Genomic DNA, 16308 nt, shown 5'->3' with positions numbered 1-16308 from the left:
CTTGCACTAATCTGGGCAGCCATGGCTAGAAAAACCCTGTTCTGTCAAGACTCTTCTTTTTATGTCCTTGTGGTCAGTAACTGACACTGCTGTTGTATTACAGGTATGAATACTGAACTGGACTCAGGTCAAATAACATGACGCTATTAATTATGAAGTAGAAAAGTTAAAATTTAGTCTCAAGTTTGTGGATTTAACCAGGATAAGAGGAAAAATCTTTGTAATATAGTATGGATGACCTCTGAGGTCTTTGTTCACCTTTGATTGTTGGACTTGCATTTTGCTGTACTGTAGTCAGGCTATTACTGCCTGAAAGGCATACTAATTTTAGGAAGGGTCTTCATATGGCTTCATTGACTCTCAATACTTCTGAACAGAAACAGGGGAATAATGAAGACCTGCATCTCACTTATTTTCATTAGCTTCTTTCATTACTTTCGTTTGGTCTCATTAAAGTTTCTTGTTACATCTTATTTTCTCTGCCTGTCAAAGGTGAACAGTAAAAATGCTGATAAATAATTCAACAAGAATCTTAAATGACTCCTGGGATAGAGATAAATGAAAAACTATGGCAACTAGTGTGGTGGAGGGGGAGAAAAAAAAGCGTGGCTATAAATGTGCTAATTTTGGTTGGCCTCAAAAGATATCCTGGAGCAGGTTCTTGAAACAGCCTGGAAGGGGAATGGGGAGAGGAAATGTGGGTTCATCTCACTAGCTGAGATCTGTTTAACAACAGAGAGAAGAAAACATTTCCTTTTGCTTATCTCCCATTGCACTTTTGCCAGCTGTGGGGTCTGGTATGTCTGCAGGTGTATTTGATGTTTGCTGACTCCTTCTTGCTTTGCCTCTATGGGAGCCCTATCTTCTGGCACTTGTGAATCAGTGCTGCTTTGTTTAGGTCTTTGCTCCTCCGGCTTCTTGCTGCACTTTGAGTTCAGATTCCTTTAGAAACTGAAAGTGCAGGAATATTTGTTTCAGATAATAAAATGAAGAGGGAAGTTGCCCCCAAAATGCCAGTGAAATATTGCTGTTATTTTGCCTTTTCATCCATCTGCTAATTATTTTTAATGCTTGTTGATTTGTCATTGCATTATGACTTTTAAATTTGTATTTAATCATAATTCATTGTAGTAGTCAGAACTAGTATGTTGAGAAATCAATGAATTTTGGCTATACACCACAGAACACAGAGAAAATGAGAAGTTCTCTGTTTCAGGTGTTCACTGCGGTAAGGAGTTAGTGATGAAAATCATAGACAGGATTAGTTAAAGAGCTGGTGTAATGATGCATAGCATACTATGATCTTGAGACGTGGTTATAAAAGGAAGTCAGCGTAAATTTATTAAATGTGTGACAGGTCTGGTTCTTTTGAAGAGATCTATTTAGGGCCTGATTCTATTTTATTTTAAATTGGTGATGAAACTGCTATTGGTTTATGTTAGTTGGGGGATCATGCCTTTAGTTCAGTCTAACTTTGGCTTTCATCTTTAATTTCTTTCTTGACTTTTTTAGTAGATACGCAGTGCAAGTAAGGTCACAGACAGAACCAGTCAAAGGTGCTGTAGGTATGGTCAGCGGCAAAAAGCATTGTGTGCTAAATGCATGGTAGATTTTTATGATGAAACTACTTGAGCATTGGAGAGAGGAGTGAAATCAGTTGGTGGAAATCTCAGAAGAGTAAATATCAGGTGATGGCAGAATTTGATGGTAACAAGTCCTCTGCCCACTGTTTCCAGCACTGACTGAGCTTCTGACAGGGGAAGAAAGTCTGTGAGTTTTCTTAGCTGCATTCAGGAGGGGAAAATGGAACAAAGACCCAATCCTATTTCTCAAAAAAACAAACAAACAAACATTTTTCTGTGGCAGTGTGTATTATCACACAGAAAATTGACTGGTACTCAGATACATCTTTTTAATAAGGCCATTTCTTTTAAAGCTTATGAGATATTTGCAGTGACGTTGACAATGAGTTCTACGTTTCTGTAAGTCAAAACTTGTGCCTTCCCTCTTGCACTTGTCTGGTTGCAGCTCCACTGGAGGAAACCTCCAAACTGCAGTGTTAAATGCCAGTGACTCACATAACTATCACTTAGTGGTCCAGCATTTAATGGTGTTCTGTGTGGAAATGTGTGCTGTTTAAATGTTCTTTCCAGAAATCATAATGCAATTCCGACTGATTAATCAGCTCCTGTTTACTTCCCATAAGGGAAAGTACTGCACTGAAATTCAATCCTCTTGTAAGTGACAACTGTTTATTTCACACTCTGGTGTGCTCCTTTACTCAGGAGGAGATAAACAAAGCTGCCTTAGCTACAGGAGTCGTTAGGGTTATTCAAGGTATTATCAGAGAGAGAATGAGATGAGGACATTGTTGTAGTCAACCAACTTTTGTCTCCTTGTTGATTCATCATTTATTTTGGAATGTTGACAGTACAGTGTCTCTTTCTTATCCTTCTCCACCTGCTCTTACCTTTTATGAGGTTGCTACAGCAAAGGCAGTAATTTAGACTGTAAGTTACAGAATATTAGAATATGTCAAGTTGGAATGGACCCACAAAGATCATGGAGCCCAGTTCTCGGCTCCCTACAGAACCATCTGAAATCCAAACCTTATGTCTGAGAGCGATGTCCAAACACAGCTTGAACTCCGGCACTTGGAGCCGTGCCCACAGCCCCGTGCATCCCGTTCCGTGCCCACCGCCCTGTGGTGCAGCACCTGTCCCCAACCCCACAGCCCCCCCCCCCCCCCCCCCCCCCCCGACGCAGCTCCATGCCGTTCCCTCGGGCCCTGCCGCTGTCACACAGAGCAGAGCTCAGCGCTGCCCCTCCGCTCTCTGTGAGGAGCTGCAGCCGCCATCGGGCCTCCCCTCAGCTCCTCTGCTCTGCGCTGAGCACACCCAGGGGACTCCTAATTCCAATCCAGACCCTGATTCACCATCTTTGTTACCCAGTAGTCAGACGAGTTGTCAGTTCTGCAATTCCTTTGCCTGATGGACTAGCTTCCAGCACTGAAGGACATTTGATCCCATGGAGAGTCCATGTGACCTGTTGGGGAGTTTGATGCTCTGAGTAGTATTTGCTTGGCTTGGTGTGGATTGGTGGAATACCTAAAAGATGAGCAGAATAATAAAGAAAGAGAAGATTAATAATGTTATTAATTAATGCATGTAAGAGAGAGAGAGAGAAGACAAGTTTCTCATGTTCTCATGTATGCAGAATACGTTTAATTGCTTTCAGTGGCAGGAAGTCATGATGAAGGGTGCACTGGAAGTGTAAGTACACTTACGTGAGCCCTGTCTGTGTTTAACACTCACGTATGTCATTTCTTCTCCTGTGTTTGACTTCCTCAGCAAGATTTACAATATTAGGTACTAGTAATGTGTAATAGGATGAATTTAGTAACTGTCAGACTAAACTCATTATATTGTTCTATTTTAGCACAAAATGCATTAGTAAGAGAGGCTGGAAGTAAAATGTGAAATTAGCATTCAACAAAGAGCACAAATCCTATTGTTGCCTTCTTAAAATTTGGCTCGAGAAGGAAGGAGAATGAATTATACTAATGATTTGTTTAATTTGCTTTTTGTGAGAATGAATGAGAGGAAATTGCAGCCTTCCTAGCATGTAAACTAACAAATACGGAGTTGTTTACGAGGAAGAGTGACTGGCACATCTTTGTCCTTCAGGATGCAGAGCATTTGGGTACTAGTATGATAAATCAGTAAGTTGATTAATCATGCACATGTATCCTTCAGTGTTGATGGTGCCAGTTCAGTGTGCTCTAAAAGAGTGTGCTTTGCTAAACAACTGTGCTTAGCGTTTTCTAAGGTGGAGCTAGGAGAAGTGGAGGAGTGGCTGGAGATGAACAGAACCTAAGACCAGCAGCACAGATGCTCAAATTGTGACTCCTGCCTTTCCTTGACTGTAAGGCAGCCATTTTAGTAAGCTGTTCTACACAGGAAAAAAATGCTATGTAAAGATGACGGACAGGGTTTAACTCCTGAGTTTCTTCAGTTTCTTTGTTTTTTGGTATTGTTCTTTTATTGCTATCCAAAATAAATCTTAAATTTAACCTCTGAGTTACTTACTACTTATAAAGTAGAACAATTCATTTTGTTTACGTAAGTATAATAATTGTAGGTAAGGGTTAAATAAAGTATCCTTACTAGAGCAATGCTCAGAATTTATTGTAATATATTATTGCAGGATTATGCCTGTTTCTGTGTTCTCGATTTACTATGATGTATGACTGTGTTCTAATATGCATTTTCTGTTTTCATTAGTGTTTTTATATTGCTTTCCTGCAATTTCCCTTCTTGGTCTTTTCCCTCAAATCAACACCTTCTGTATATATCTTTTGGAACAAATAGACATCTTGCTTTTTGGTGGTTCTGGTAAGTAGTATTTTGAGCCTGAGCTATCACTTTCTGAGTGTGTCACCTCTGATTAAAGTGTATTATTCTGTTTTTTAAAGCACAGTGCATCTTACTGTTCAAACAGTGAATGGTATTCACTTAGCAATGAGATGGATACTAAACTAGTCAGACCTCCTTGACCAGTTTTCTTTTTCCTTTTTTTCTTTTGAACAGTTGTATTCAAATTGAGCAATAAGCTGTAGAGGATAGCTGACATGAAAGAGCTGTTTTCTGACACGTCCAATATAAAACAACAACAAAAAAAATAAAGATAAACAAGCTCATTGTTCCTTGTCCCATACTTCATCCAATGATCCAAAAGACAGATAATGTCAGGATATGCAGACTGGATTCCATTTGGATGAAACTTTAAAGAAAGATATACTGTAAGGGTGCACCTAATGCACTCCGAACACTAATGAGCCTGTAATCTGTGGGATCATACATGAAATGCAGTAAAGCATCTCAAAATGCATGTCACAGATTTAACATCCTCCGCACTTTTCATTTAGACCTACACTTATTGCACTGTTCTACTTGCTACTGTAGTAACAGCCTTTAGTGAATGGTAAAAATTTATACCAATGATAAGGGTGTTTTTCACTTCTTACTTCATAAACACCAAAGCAGACCTTGAGGAAATGTTGCATAAAGTCCCCATTCCATCAATAATCATTCTAGTGTATGTTGAAAACTAACTAAAGCATTATTTAGCAGCCTGTATGTCTCTGTTGTGGAAACTGCTGAACTCCTAATTCTGACAGCATTTCCTGCCGTGGTTCTGGAAGTTCTCAAAGTAGTAGTGTAGTAGTAGTGAGAGACGAAATGGTGTTCTTTTCTCTCCCTTTAAGTTAATTCCTACATATGTCAATCGTAGTTGACCAAGCGAATTGGGATGCTTTGGGCTGATAGCAGAACCTGCCTATGTCCCAAGAGTAGAGAGAATGAGGAAAATTCCACACGGAGCTTGACTAGAAAATTTTCAGATTGTTAACTTCATTTCTCCTCTCGCAGCATCATGAGTCATATAATATTTTTGGCAAAGCCATGTTCAGCACAAAGAATAATAGTGTGGGAGCTCAGATCCATGGAAAAATCATAGAGTACAGTGTTGTTAAGCTTTTGGTTTTAGCTGTACACAGTTCTGTGAGCTGATTTGGGTCACTGAAGGTGTTCTCTCAACAAACAGCTTTGTAGTATACTAAATGAATTTGTACACACGTTGTGATGTAAGAGCTGTTTTTGTGGTTTTTTTGAACATACATATTCATTTATGAAGAAATTAATTAACATGTGATGTTTGCATTTCAGCTGCCTCTGGATTAGTGTCTGCACTCTACAGCATTTCCCGAAGCTTCGTGGTTCTGACTGTCCTGTATGCATTTTGCTTCAGTGCAGTGAAGGTAAGTTGAAACACTAAAAAATCAATATTTCAGTCTAAAACTTCCTGTCGCTTAACTTCGTGTCACTTGGGAGATCAAGACTGTTTGCTGTTACACTGTTGTTGATATTTGTCAAGATAAGCTTTACAAGCCATGTGTTAGGTTCTGCCTGTTAGCTGCACTGAAATACTTGAAACTGCAGTAGAAATACTAAGATAAATGTTTGCTCATGACTGCTTGCTTCTTTGCATAGATCATTATGAAATGATCCTTTGTATTTCCATGATGAAGTCTAACATCAACTCTTATGCTTAAATGATATAACTCCTGTGAAAACCAGGCTAAATTTGACTCAAATTCCTGGTAAGGTTTGTATTTCCCCAGGAGGGGGAAAAATTTTTTTTGTTGCTTTGTAACAGTATACCTGGAGGTGCTGAAGCTCTGAGCATCACTTTGGATTTGCACACTGGTGTTTGCTGATATTTCTGTGCACTGGAAAAGTTTGTACATGGATTTTTTTAGGACATAAAAACCCATTAAGGAGTATGCTTTACTGTTGCTGTTATCAGTAGGTGACCTGTTTGTTCTGTGCAATGAGCCACCAGCCACATAACTGTGCAGCCTTGATGCTGCCAAGTCAAACAGGCACTGAGTCAGTCCCAAATCTCCTTCTCCTCCATTTTTGGTGTGTAGGATTTACTGTGGAACATCATTGTACTTACCTGGCAGGGGAGACACTATGATCAGGGAGGTGGTTTTCCCAGGACGAGGCTCATCCCCTGCTCTCCAGTGTGCTGGCCCCTGTAATTTCCCCAAATATGGGAAACTCAGCTGCATAATTTGTGATAGTGGGGGGACTGTGTTTGTGCTAAACTACCTGAAAGGAGGTTGTGGCAAGATGGGGGTTGGCCTCTTATCTTATGTGACTAGTGATAGGTCTAGAGGAAGTGGCCTCAAGTTGTGCCAGGGGAGATTCAGGTTGGGTACTAGGAAAACAGTTTTTCTCTGAAAAAAATGGTTAGATGCTGGGACAGGCAGCCAAGGGAGGCGATTAAGCCCCTGTCCCTGAGGGTGTTCCAGAAACTTTTCAGTGTTGCACTGAGGGGCGTAGTTTAGTGAAGAAATATTGGTGGTAGGTGGATGGTTGGACTGGATGATCTTTGGAGGTCTTTTGCAACCTTAGTGATTCTATGATTTCAGACAAGTCTTTGCAGACGAAGTTCCAAGGCAGAAAGTGAGTGTAATGCTTGCAAGTTTTGTACATGCCTTTCTTTGGCTATTTTGAAGAGAAAATAGAGAATAATAAGAAATCTTATGTTCTGCTTGGGCAGACCAGTGGATCACCTAACCCAATACGGGGTAGCGCATCAGTAACAGGAACTTTAGGTTAGGACTTCATGACCATTTTTTGTTGCTCATTCGCATACTATTCAACCACTGTCCACAATTATTGGCTTAGATCTCTTGGAGGCTGCATCTCTGCAGATTTTATTCAGTCAGCATTGTCCTTGAGTTTGTCTAATGTTCTGAATGTGCTTATACTGCATGCCTCCACAGTGGCAACTAATTCCAGATCTTCACTGAGTTCAGTGTGAAGAAAAGCTTATTTCATCATGTCTTCCCTATTGCTTGTATTGCAGTATTGGTGGAATAACAGGTTGGCATTCACTCTATCTGCTGCCTTGGCAATTTGGTAGTCCTTGGTTGTACCCACCTCAACCATATCATCTTTTAGTTGAAGATACCTGGTCTTTCTAGTGTCTCTTTGTGAAGCAGGTACTCTTTTTCTGGAAAATAACTGTTAGTTGCTCTACACTACACCTGCCCTTAGTGTGTATCTCTCCTGCAATTTTTACTTTTCAAAACAAAAGATAACATTGAACTTCTGGCTGTCTTCAAGTCTGCTGTAAAATTCCCGGTGACCACGGTGAGACCACAATTTCCTCCTAGATTTGTTGTAAAATGTATCTTCTGCGGGGTAGTCTTTTAACATTGTTTCATGACAGGCTAGATGCTGTCAGTGCTTGTGCAGGAGTGCACCAGCATGTGCAGTGATTTGCAAGCTGTTTTCAACATCTTGCAGGAGTATGCCAGAGGATACTATGTGATGCTACACATCTGTAGCACAGTGGTACTATCGGATCTTTGTGTGAGGGATTTCTTTAAGAAAGACAAACGTTTCAGAATTGGCTTTTAACAATTTTTATTTAAAATTTTGAATAGGGACCTTAAATCAAAGACGGTCAATTACAATGTTTTAGTTATCTATCACAGATGAGCAGAGCAGGCTGTGCTTGTGTTTTTAACCATTCCCAATAGTAAGGTAAAATGTGTTAAGCCACCATTTTATCTTGCCCCTGGGTGGTTTGAGTCCATGCATAATAATTTATGGCAATTCAGCTGCTGAGTAGTGGTGCATTAACACACTAGTAAGTATCTCTGAGCATGTTGATGTACACCAGATTCACATAGTATATCAGTTACACTGGTTTGACCTTGCCCAACTATGTGGTGCTAGAAAGCCTAACTACTTCTCTTGTGCAGTGTCCTAAAGGGGCTGGTATTCCTGCAACATTCTTCCAAATGTGTTGATGATTCAGAAAGGGGCAGATAGGATGTAGAGGGTCCCTCTCCATAAGGATGGAAGGAGTGGGGAAAAATCCACAAGGTGAGACAGGATGGAGGAGGGAGAAACAGTGAAGAAAAAGAGAGACTGCTGTATGGAAGGAAGAAATTGACTCGAACAACTATCTGACAGGCAAATAAAAACCTGTGAAAACAATCATTTTTCCTCTATGCTTGGCAGAGGACGGTTTGCTATTTGGGGGCAGGGAAGCTGTGTGATGGATACTTAAAAAAAAAAAGAAAAAAGAAAAAAAAAAGGTTTTGTATACAGTGTTAAAGAAAAGCCTCTTAAAATATTCTGTGGACTCCTTTCTCAGTGTAATAGTTGAAATTACAACATGCAGGTGGCTTTGTAGATAAGCAATCTCCTCATGGATTAGACTTCAAACTGCTTAGAAATATGCTACCCTGAAGTTGTAGAGTGCTATGAAAGATTTACAAGATATCTGCTGTAAATTACCAATATTAAGTGCAGACTTTCTGTTCATACAGAAATTACAGATAATTTGAATTTTTATGGCACTATTATTATGGAGACAGTTCTGAGAAGGTTAATTTAAAGCATGTAAAGATGATTCCACTTGATTCAGCTCATAATCTCAGTCCACTGGGGTGCTTGCAATCTTGTGGTTTTTTCTGCTAGAAAAGTGCACTTGTATTACCCTTCTGTGTTCTTCAGTCAGGTCTAGAGCTTTTTGTCTTTTGGACTTATAACATTTCAAGAGAATGATTCTGTCAGATTTATTCTTTCATTAGTGGAGGATAAGTAAGATCAGAGGGGTCTGATCCTGAATAGCGACAACTGTGAAAGATGATCTAATACCTGTGTAAGAAACTAGAACTGTTCTGATATATAATGGGCTACAACTTGTCATCCTAATCAAATCAAGATGGATTTTTGATGCATTAGAAATCACAGATTCTAGCTCAAAAGTAGGCAAGTCCTATAGTCTGCCTCACTGAGATGTTTTCACAAAGATAATAAGGACGTAATTGTCTTTACAATAGGAAGGGTATCTCTTTCACTCTTTAGCTTTACAGCTATTTTATAATTTTCCTTTTTACTTTCTTTATTCTTAGTTTTTTGAAAAAAAGATGAAAGCCAAATTTCCAGTAGTTTATGGATGTCAAAAATCTTTGCAATCAAAAAGATTCAGGGCAGGAAAACATGGCAGAAATCCTGTATCAGAAGAGGGTCTGAGTTGCAGTGCTTATTACTTGGCTGAAATGTAGCATTCTTGAATGTAAGCACTTGTTTATTGGCAGAATATCGTATAGCTCAGCAGGTGTAACGAGCAGAGTTCCATTTCCTGAAATAAATTGCAGAGCAGAATGGATCTATCTAAGTGGTTGTGTGCTTGTTACTGGTGAACGATTGCTCACATCAAATGCTCAGGCTGAGGGCTCATTGCAGCAGTATCAGACTTGAGCCTTTCCTTCCCGAAATGCTTCTTGTGTTCCAGTTATGGTCTTCCATGGTGAAACAGCCTAGCCTAATTTCTCTGTGTACATTAATTATTCTAAAAGGAAAGATAGTATTTCTTAAAAAGATCATTAGAATAATAGTTTGTTCTATGGTTTTCTTTTGTTATTAGAAGAAATAAGCAATGTTTATTCTAGGTCTGTGTTTTTAGGTGAGATTTTTCTTGCTAGTTTTTAGAACCTCAAACTATACATGCATATTCTAAATATCAGGAATTAGTTGCAAAATTTTGTTGCAACTATTTTAGAGGATTGAATTCACATTAACTAATTCTTTGCTCTATAACTCTCATTTCGGAAGGAAAAAATCAAGGAGAATTGAGCAATTGCTCTGAAGTATGTCCCCAGAACGGTGCAAGTACTCAAGTTAACTTTCTACAATCTAAAATGAGTTCTGATGTGGGGTGAATAGCCCTGGTGCTGAAATCCTGCACCTTATGCAGGCCTATTTTGTTGTTGTATTATTTTGTACAAAACAGAGATGCTCTGTGGAAAGAGTAGCTTTGTTGTATAAACCTATCATTAACTTAATTGTTACTGATTTTGTTTTGATGAGTTGACTGAGGAAGCTTATCATGTAGTATTATCCATAGTTAATCCTATGATCTGCAGACAAAATTTGATTTGCCCAAAGAGTTAATGAGGCCATGCTCCTCTTTTTTAATGACCTTCCAGCTCCTTTGCTATCCCATAACCAGAAGTGTTTCTCTGTAGTGGCTAAAATGCGCATATGATCTAAACAGTGATGGATGATCCCTAATCTTGTGTTAGTAGTGAATGGGATGTTGGATCATATGGCAGGCTGCTTAAATGTCCATTGTGTATCTTAATTGGAATCATATGATGAGAGTAAAAGAGGAGAAAGGCCAGGGTTATTCACAGTATTTCCTAGCAGCTGCTCCAGAAAACCCTGAAACAAGAAAAAAATGGCTGTAATCCCAGGTTTCCATCTGTCTATTTGAAACCTTGAGGACTTTTCTACCCATCAAGAGAGGATGCTATTTGTTACAGAGGTTGGTTGAAGGCACCTGTTGTGAGAGGAGCACATTTTCAAGTCTTGGCTGTGTGTTTTGTTGTAGCTGGTGAACAGAAGTTCCATCGGCGTTAACTCCGAGTCACTGCATATATTTTTGTTAGCAGTTGTGTTCTCCCAGTCAAGGAGGGGTGATTTGGCTACAGCTTTCAGGTGCTACGAAACATCTTTTCAGACATCTTCTGACATGACACAACCATGTCATGAGTAGTACAACACCACCTGCTTATGCAGCCTTGCATGTAATACTGCATACTCTGACCTTGATTTCAGATGAGAAAGAAGAGCCTTTGTTTCTAAAGTCCAGAGACCTGAAGTTTTCCTGGTTTCTTTGAGATAGTTTTAATCTCTCAAGCCCGTGTTTAATGGTATCATTACCCCTTATTCAAGTTATTTCCAGGTTGTCTGAAAACTTTCACTTATGTTCACTTGATTAAAAAGCTCTAAATTCTGGATATAGTTGGATCACTTCTTTTTGTCATTTCTTGAGTTGTCACATCTAATAGAACTGCTTTTTCAGTTTTCTGCTTTTTTGTAGCTATTGGGTGTTGAGTTTACTTTAGAATTATCTATGTCCACTTTAGTCTGGCTTTATTTCTGATCTCAGTTTCAGTCCTGTAATCTTGTACAGAAATTGGCAGCTCTAATAGCTACCTTACTTTTGATACATGAAAGGGTTATCTCTTTTTCCTGGAGGAGATGCTTTTCTATTCAGATATTATATTCACCAGACTGAAGACACAAGAACTTCTGTGATTCCTATTTCACTTGAGTAGAATAGTTAATGAGCTGATTTTTGTCTCCTGTTCCATCTGTTTTGGGTTTCTTTTGAATATTTAATGGATGTTTAAATATCATATATGCCTTCCTATTTTTTCCCACATACATTGTCTGGAATTTTTCTATCTTGATATCTGTCTTTAGCATTCCAGTGCATCAATATGTTGCAGTGGAGCAGAAGAGCACATTCTCAAAGCTCAAATCAGTCTGTCCTTCTTTTTTGCCTTCTGTTTCAATCTGTTGGTTTGGATTTGAAGTTCATCCAGAGCTAGTTAATTGTTCATTTGTGCTCCAACTTTCTATTTAGTCACTTATCTATCAACTGCTTAAGGAACTTGGGTATTATTTTTACTCAGCCTGTGAAAATTTTATATATTGGACCTAGGTCCAAAAAAATTAAACTGATAAGTATGCGTTTAAATGTGGCATAGCTGCCTCCTTTTAGTGCAAGTTATTTAGTTTTTATTTTTCCATTGCTTTATACCTGAAGAAAGTGTTTGCTGCTAATTTATTTATCGTTTGTGTGGACAGTTACTGAAAATCCTATGAGTATTCTAAACCATTCTTAGCTCACAATTGATGTAGTTTGGCTTGTTGCTTAATGAGTTCTAAACTCATTAATCACTATAACAATGCTTCTTGATTCCTGTTTTCAACGATGTAGGCTTCATCTGTGTACTAATAATTTAGAAATATTTGTCTTTGGGTTTTATAGTGGGAAAGAATTGCAACCATACATCTCCCTTGGTCTGCTAAGACCATCCAAAACTATTTCTAAACAGCTCTTAATGGACCCCTATATATACACAGAATTCCCAAATGCGTAAGTGACCAAAAAATAGAAACATAGGATTATTAGACAGCTTTGTTTCTTCTTGATAAAATACTTGCAGCGCTGCTGGAGGTTTTGAAGTCAAGGCTCATCAATTTTATGTATTTTACAATTTAAAGACCCTTGAGGTTCAAGCAAGAGCTATTAGGAACGTTAATTTTGGAGAGAATTGTCAGATAACACGCTTTTCAGTGAGTGATGTTTGCAGCTGTAGTCAGACTTGCACTTCAGTCGTAACTCCAGTAGTTATGCTCTTAGATTTGTGTGTATATTATGAACTCATTGTCCAGATATAATAGAAAAAGAACACGCCTGCAGAATCTAATATGGCCCAAGTTTACTTTTATGTCATTGTATAGAAATTTAGAAATCTGCAGTTCTTGTTTGGGGATAAACTCACCATTATGTGCAACATGAGTATTAATGCTCCCTGCATGATGTTGCCTGTCTTATTCTCTAGCCTAGGAATCACAGTCACAGACTGGGACACTGCTTAGTAAGGTGACATGCACAAAAGCATACCCCCAGATCAGTTCCATCCCTAAGGATTTTAAATTTCTTCAGTGAAAATACAGCTATAAATAAGCAGTCAGAAATGCAAATAAAGAGAACTTTGATTAGAAGTTGGTAGTTTATTGCTTACCAAGGTTTTGTAGTCTTACATGAATGTAAAGTTTTGTATTCTGTGTGTGATGGGAAGATAAAGCTAGTGGGCATCTCTCTCTGGAACTTGTATCTAGCAAGTGTATCACAAAGGCCATGAATAATTGAGGTTTCCTGGTCAATGTGTTCAATGGAAACAGGGTATCCATGGTAACAAAGCTGTCTTACAGTTAACCATGCAGAGCATGTCAGTGTTACCATTTTCTTATAAGTCTGGGAGTGGGATGTTATTCCCTTTTACAATTTCATTCAAATAGCATTTTCTAAGTTCCGAAATAAAATAACATTTCTTGGAATTTACCACCACACGTGAGGAATAGCTGACTTTCATCAACTGCCTTGCATACTCTTTGATACAAGTAATAGGGTAGATCCATAATGAAACTAGGTAGTGGAAGGAAAGAGAGAGGAAAAGAAATACAAGATTAGTTAAATAACAATGAAATGATGTGATGGTGTAAAATTAGAAGGTCTGTGTACTTTTTGAAGAAAAACTGGATTTTTCCACTATATTTAAAAGACAAAACAATCACCATGCAAAATACCTTCACTGTTTCTTCCTTGAATTAGCATAAGTGAAGGATACTAATGCTGTATCGGTCTATCAAGACTGTGAGTTAAGAGGACTATTCTTTTTTGTTGCTGTAGTTTAAAAGCAACGAAAATCAACAGAATGCATGCACACACAAAAAATAACAACCCACAGCCACAGAGAAAATAAGTAAAGAACAACCAAAATCAAGAATTCTACTTATCACTGGTTCAGCTGTTTTCAAAGTACTCTCTCTGGAGTACAACACATGATTTGTTTTAGTGTATCTTTGAAAGACAAAAGTTTGCTACATGCATTATTTTTTTTTTAGAGAAGAAGTAAAAAAGGATAAATAATGTAGGACAGAAAGCTACTATCAACACTCTTCAAAAAAATATGCTTTACTTTCTACCCCAACCAGTGGTAAAAGACTTGTAACTTCAAAGACACCTTTATCTTCCTGCTCAGTGGATTGTTCTGGGATTAGACAGTTCTGCAGTTGAAGTGGAACACCACCCCCAGTCACTTTATCTGTTTTAACTCACCACTTTTATCCTTAACCCTATAAGGCAATTTCACTTGTTTTAAAAATGACTACATGAGTGTCTGCATCAAAGTCAAAAGTGTATGTGAAAGTACTATGTGTCACCTCGTCCAAATGAGATAGAGTAGGCAGTCAAACTCACTTTCTAGGATGACAGATAATGCCAGCTTCCTAGACTAAAACCTGTCATTTCTGTTTTCCTACTGTGAAGAATCATTGTCCAATTATCGACTATATTGTTTTTTCATCCTTTTTTAATTTAAAACTCTACCAGGCATTGTTAGTGGGGGAGGAAGTGACAAAATGGAACAGGGATGCTAGAGAAATTATGCCTTTGTGCTTTTTTTTTTTTTTTTTTTGAAAGCGTTGTTTAGTATTATCCCCCAAAACCCTCTTTCCCCGCCATATAGTGAATATTGATGGCTATCCTGCCTGTCTTTCTAGCTGAGCTCAGTTTTCAGGGGTCAGTTAAAAGGCACTTTGAAAGGGGAGCACAGGCTAGCCCTGGACAGAAGCTGTTCATAGAATGCAGTAAATGTGAAAGTAGAGTTCTTGAGCAATTACTGGGATCTGGGGAAGCGGCCATTTGACATGGTGCTGGGGAAGGCTGTGGAGCAGATCATTCTGAGTGCCATCACACAGCATGTACAGGACAGTCAAGTGACAAGGTTCACACAGCGTGGGTTTCTGAAAGGCAGGTCCTGCTTAACTAACCTGGTTTTCTTCTATGTCACAGTGCCCTGCTTTTTCGATGAGGGAAAGGCTGTGGATGTAGTCAACCTAGACTTTAGTAAAGCTTTTGATAGTTTCCCACTGGTTTTCTTTCTTGGAAAAACTGGTTGTTTGTGGCTTGGATGGGCATATGCTGCACTGGATAAAAAAAAACTGGCAGGTTGGTGGGTCCCAAAGAGTTGTGATGAATGGAATTAAATTCAGCTGGAGGCAAATCACAAGTGGTGTCCCCCAGGGCTCAGTACTGGGGCCAATTCTCTTTAGCATCTTCATCAACGATCTGAACAAAGAGATCATGTGCACCTTCAGTAAGTTTGCAGATGTCTGTATGTCAGATGGATGTATTGATAGGAAGGCTTTACAGAGGGGTTTGGACCGGCTGGACTGGTGGGCTGAAGCTGCCTGTATGACATTCAATAAGGCTATGTGGTGGGTTTAGCACTTGGGTCCCAACTGAGGGAAGAGAGGTTGGACAGCTGCCTGGCAGAAAAGGATCCAGGGGTACTGGATACAGAATAGGCTACAATTCTGGCATTTACAAAAAAATTTGGCTTCAGTAACTTTTCTGCAATGTCTTGAAGAATATTAATTTCTGACCTGAGACGAAGTATGGGAAAAATTAGACTAAAATGTACCTAGTCCAAAACCTGGGAATGACCAAACGAAAAATAGAATTGAATAGTGAGGTTTAACTTGGTTAGAAGAGAAATGGCTATGGGTCTGACCCACATTTGTGTCCTCCAAAGGAAAAATTTGTATCGTTTTACAGCTAGGATTTACAATGTTTAAGACTCTAATTTGTGGCTGAGGATTCCACAGATGAGGCACTGGTCATATTAATTGTTCATTAAGCTTTCTATTCCTCCACTTACTATCTCTAGCCAATTTTAGCTGCTTAAGTCACCCAGAGGTAATTTCTCATCTTGATTATGCCCAGTGTGCTAATGAGTGTTTGAATTGCTCTCTTTTACCCCTGCTTAAGGACAGTAGCTAGTGCTCTCACTCTCTACGATGTTACATAGCTTGCAGGGCCTAGATATATTATACACAACAGCAGAAAGATATAGGAATCAGGTGCCAAAACTGTACCCTAGCTTGGTGATGCTGGCTTTTGTTACAAGCAATCTGGCCACAGGTCAAGGAAACGTATCAGTTTACAGTTTAAACAAGTACTCTGCACATAATTTCACTTGTCTCATTTGTAAATAAATTCACTTATGTTTCATTTTAACGAAAAACTGCCTTTAGAGTTTAAACAGGAAAACTTGTTTTTCACATGGTTTCTAAG

At 38.8% G+C, this 16308-nt stretch overlaps 1 protein-coding gene and 1 non-coding gene across 2 annotated transcripts in view; both read left to right on the top strand.

Annotated features, from left to right (window-relative positions):
- Positions 1-16308, top strand: part of PCNX2 (pecanex 2) — a 152085-nt gene that overhangs the window by 47733 nt on the left and 88044 nt on the right. The window contains exons 15-16 of the mRNA XM_048934999.1: positions 4284-4394; positions 5727-5818. Of these exons, the coding sequence (XP_048790956.1) occupies positions 4284-4394; positions 5727-5818 (203 nt within the window). The remainder of the gene's footprint in view (positions 1-4283; positions 4395-5726; positions 5819-16308) is intronic.
- Positions 6512-6675, top strand: LOC125690239 (U1 spliceosomal RNA). The gene has a single exon (XR_007375567.1). It is a non-coding gene; the product is annotated as a U1 spliceosomal RNA (small nuclear RNA).

This window comes from Lagopus muta, chromosome 2, assembly GCF_023343835.1.
Source record: "Lagopus muta isolate bLagMut1 chromosome 2, bLagMut1 primary, whole genome shotgun sequence".
NCBI classification, from domain to species: domain Eukaryota; kingdom Metazoa; phylum Chordata; class Aves; order Galliformes; family Phasianidae; genus Lagopus; species Lagopus muta.
Note: the sequence above shows the minus strand (reverse complement) of the source record. Positions and strands in the feature narration are given on the sequence as shown.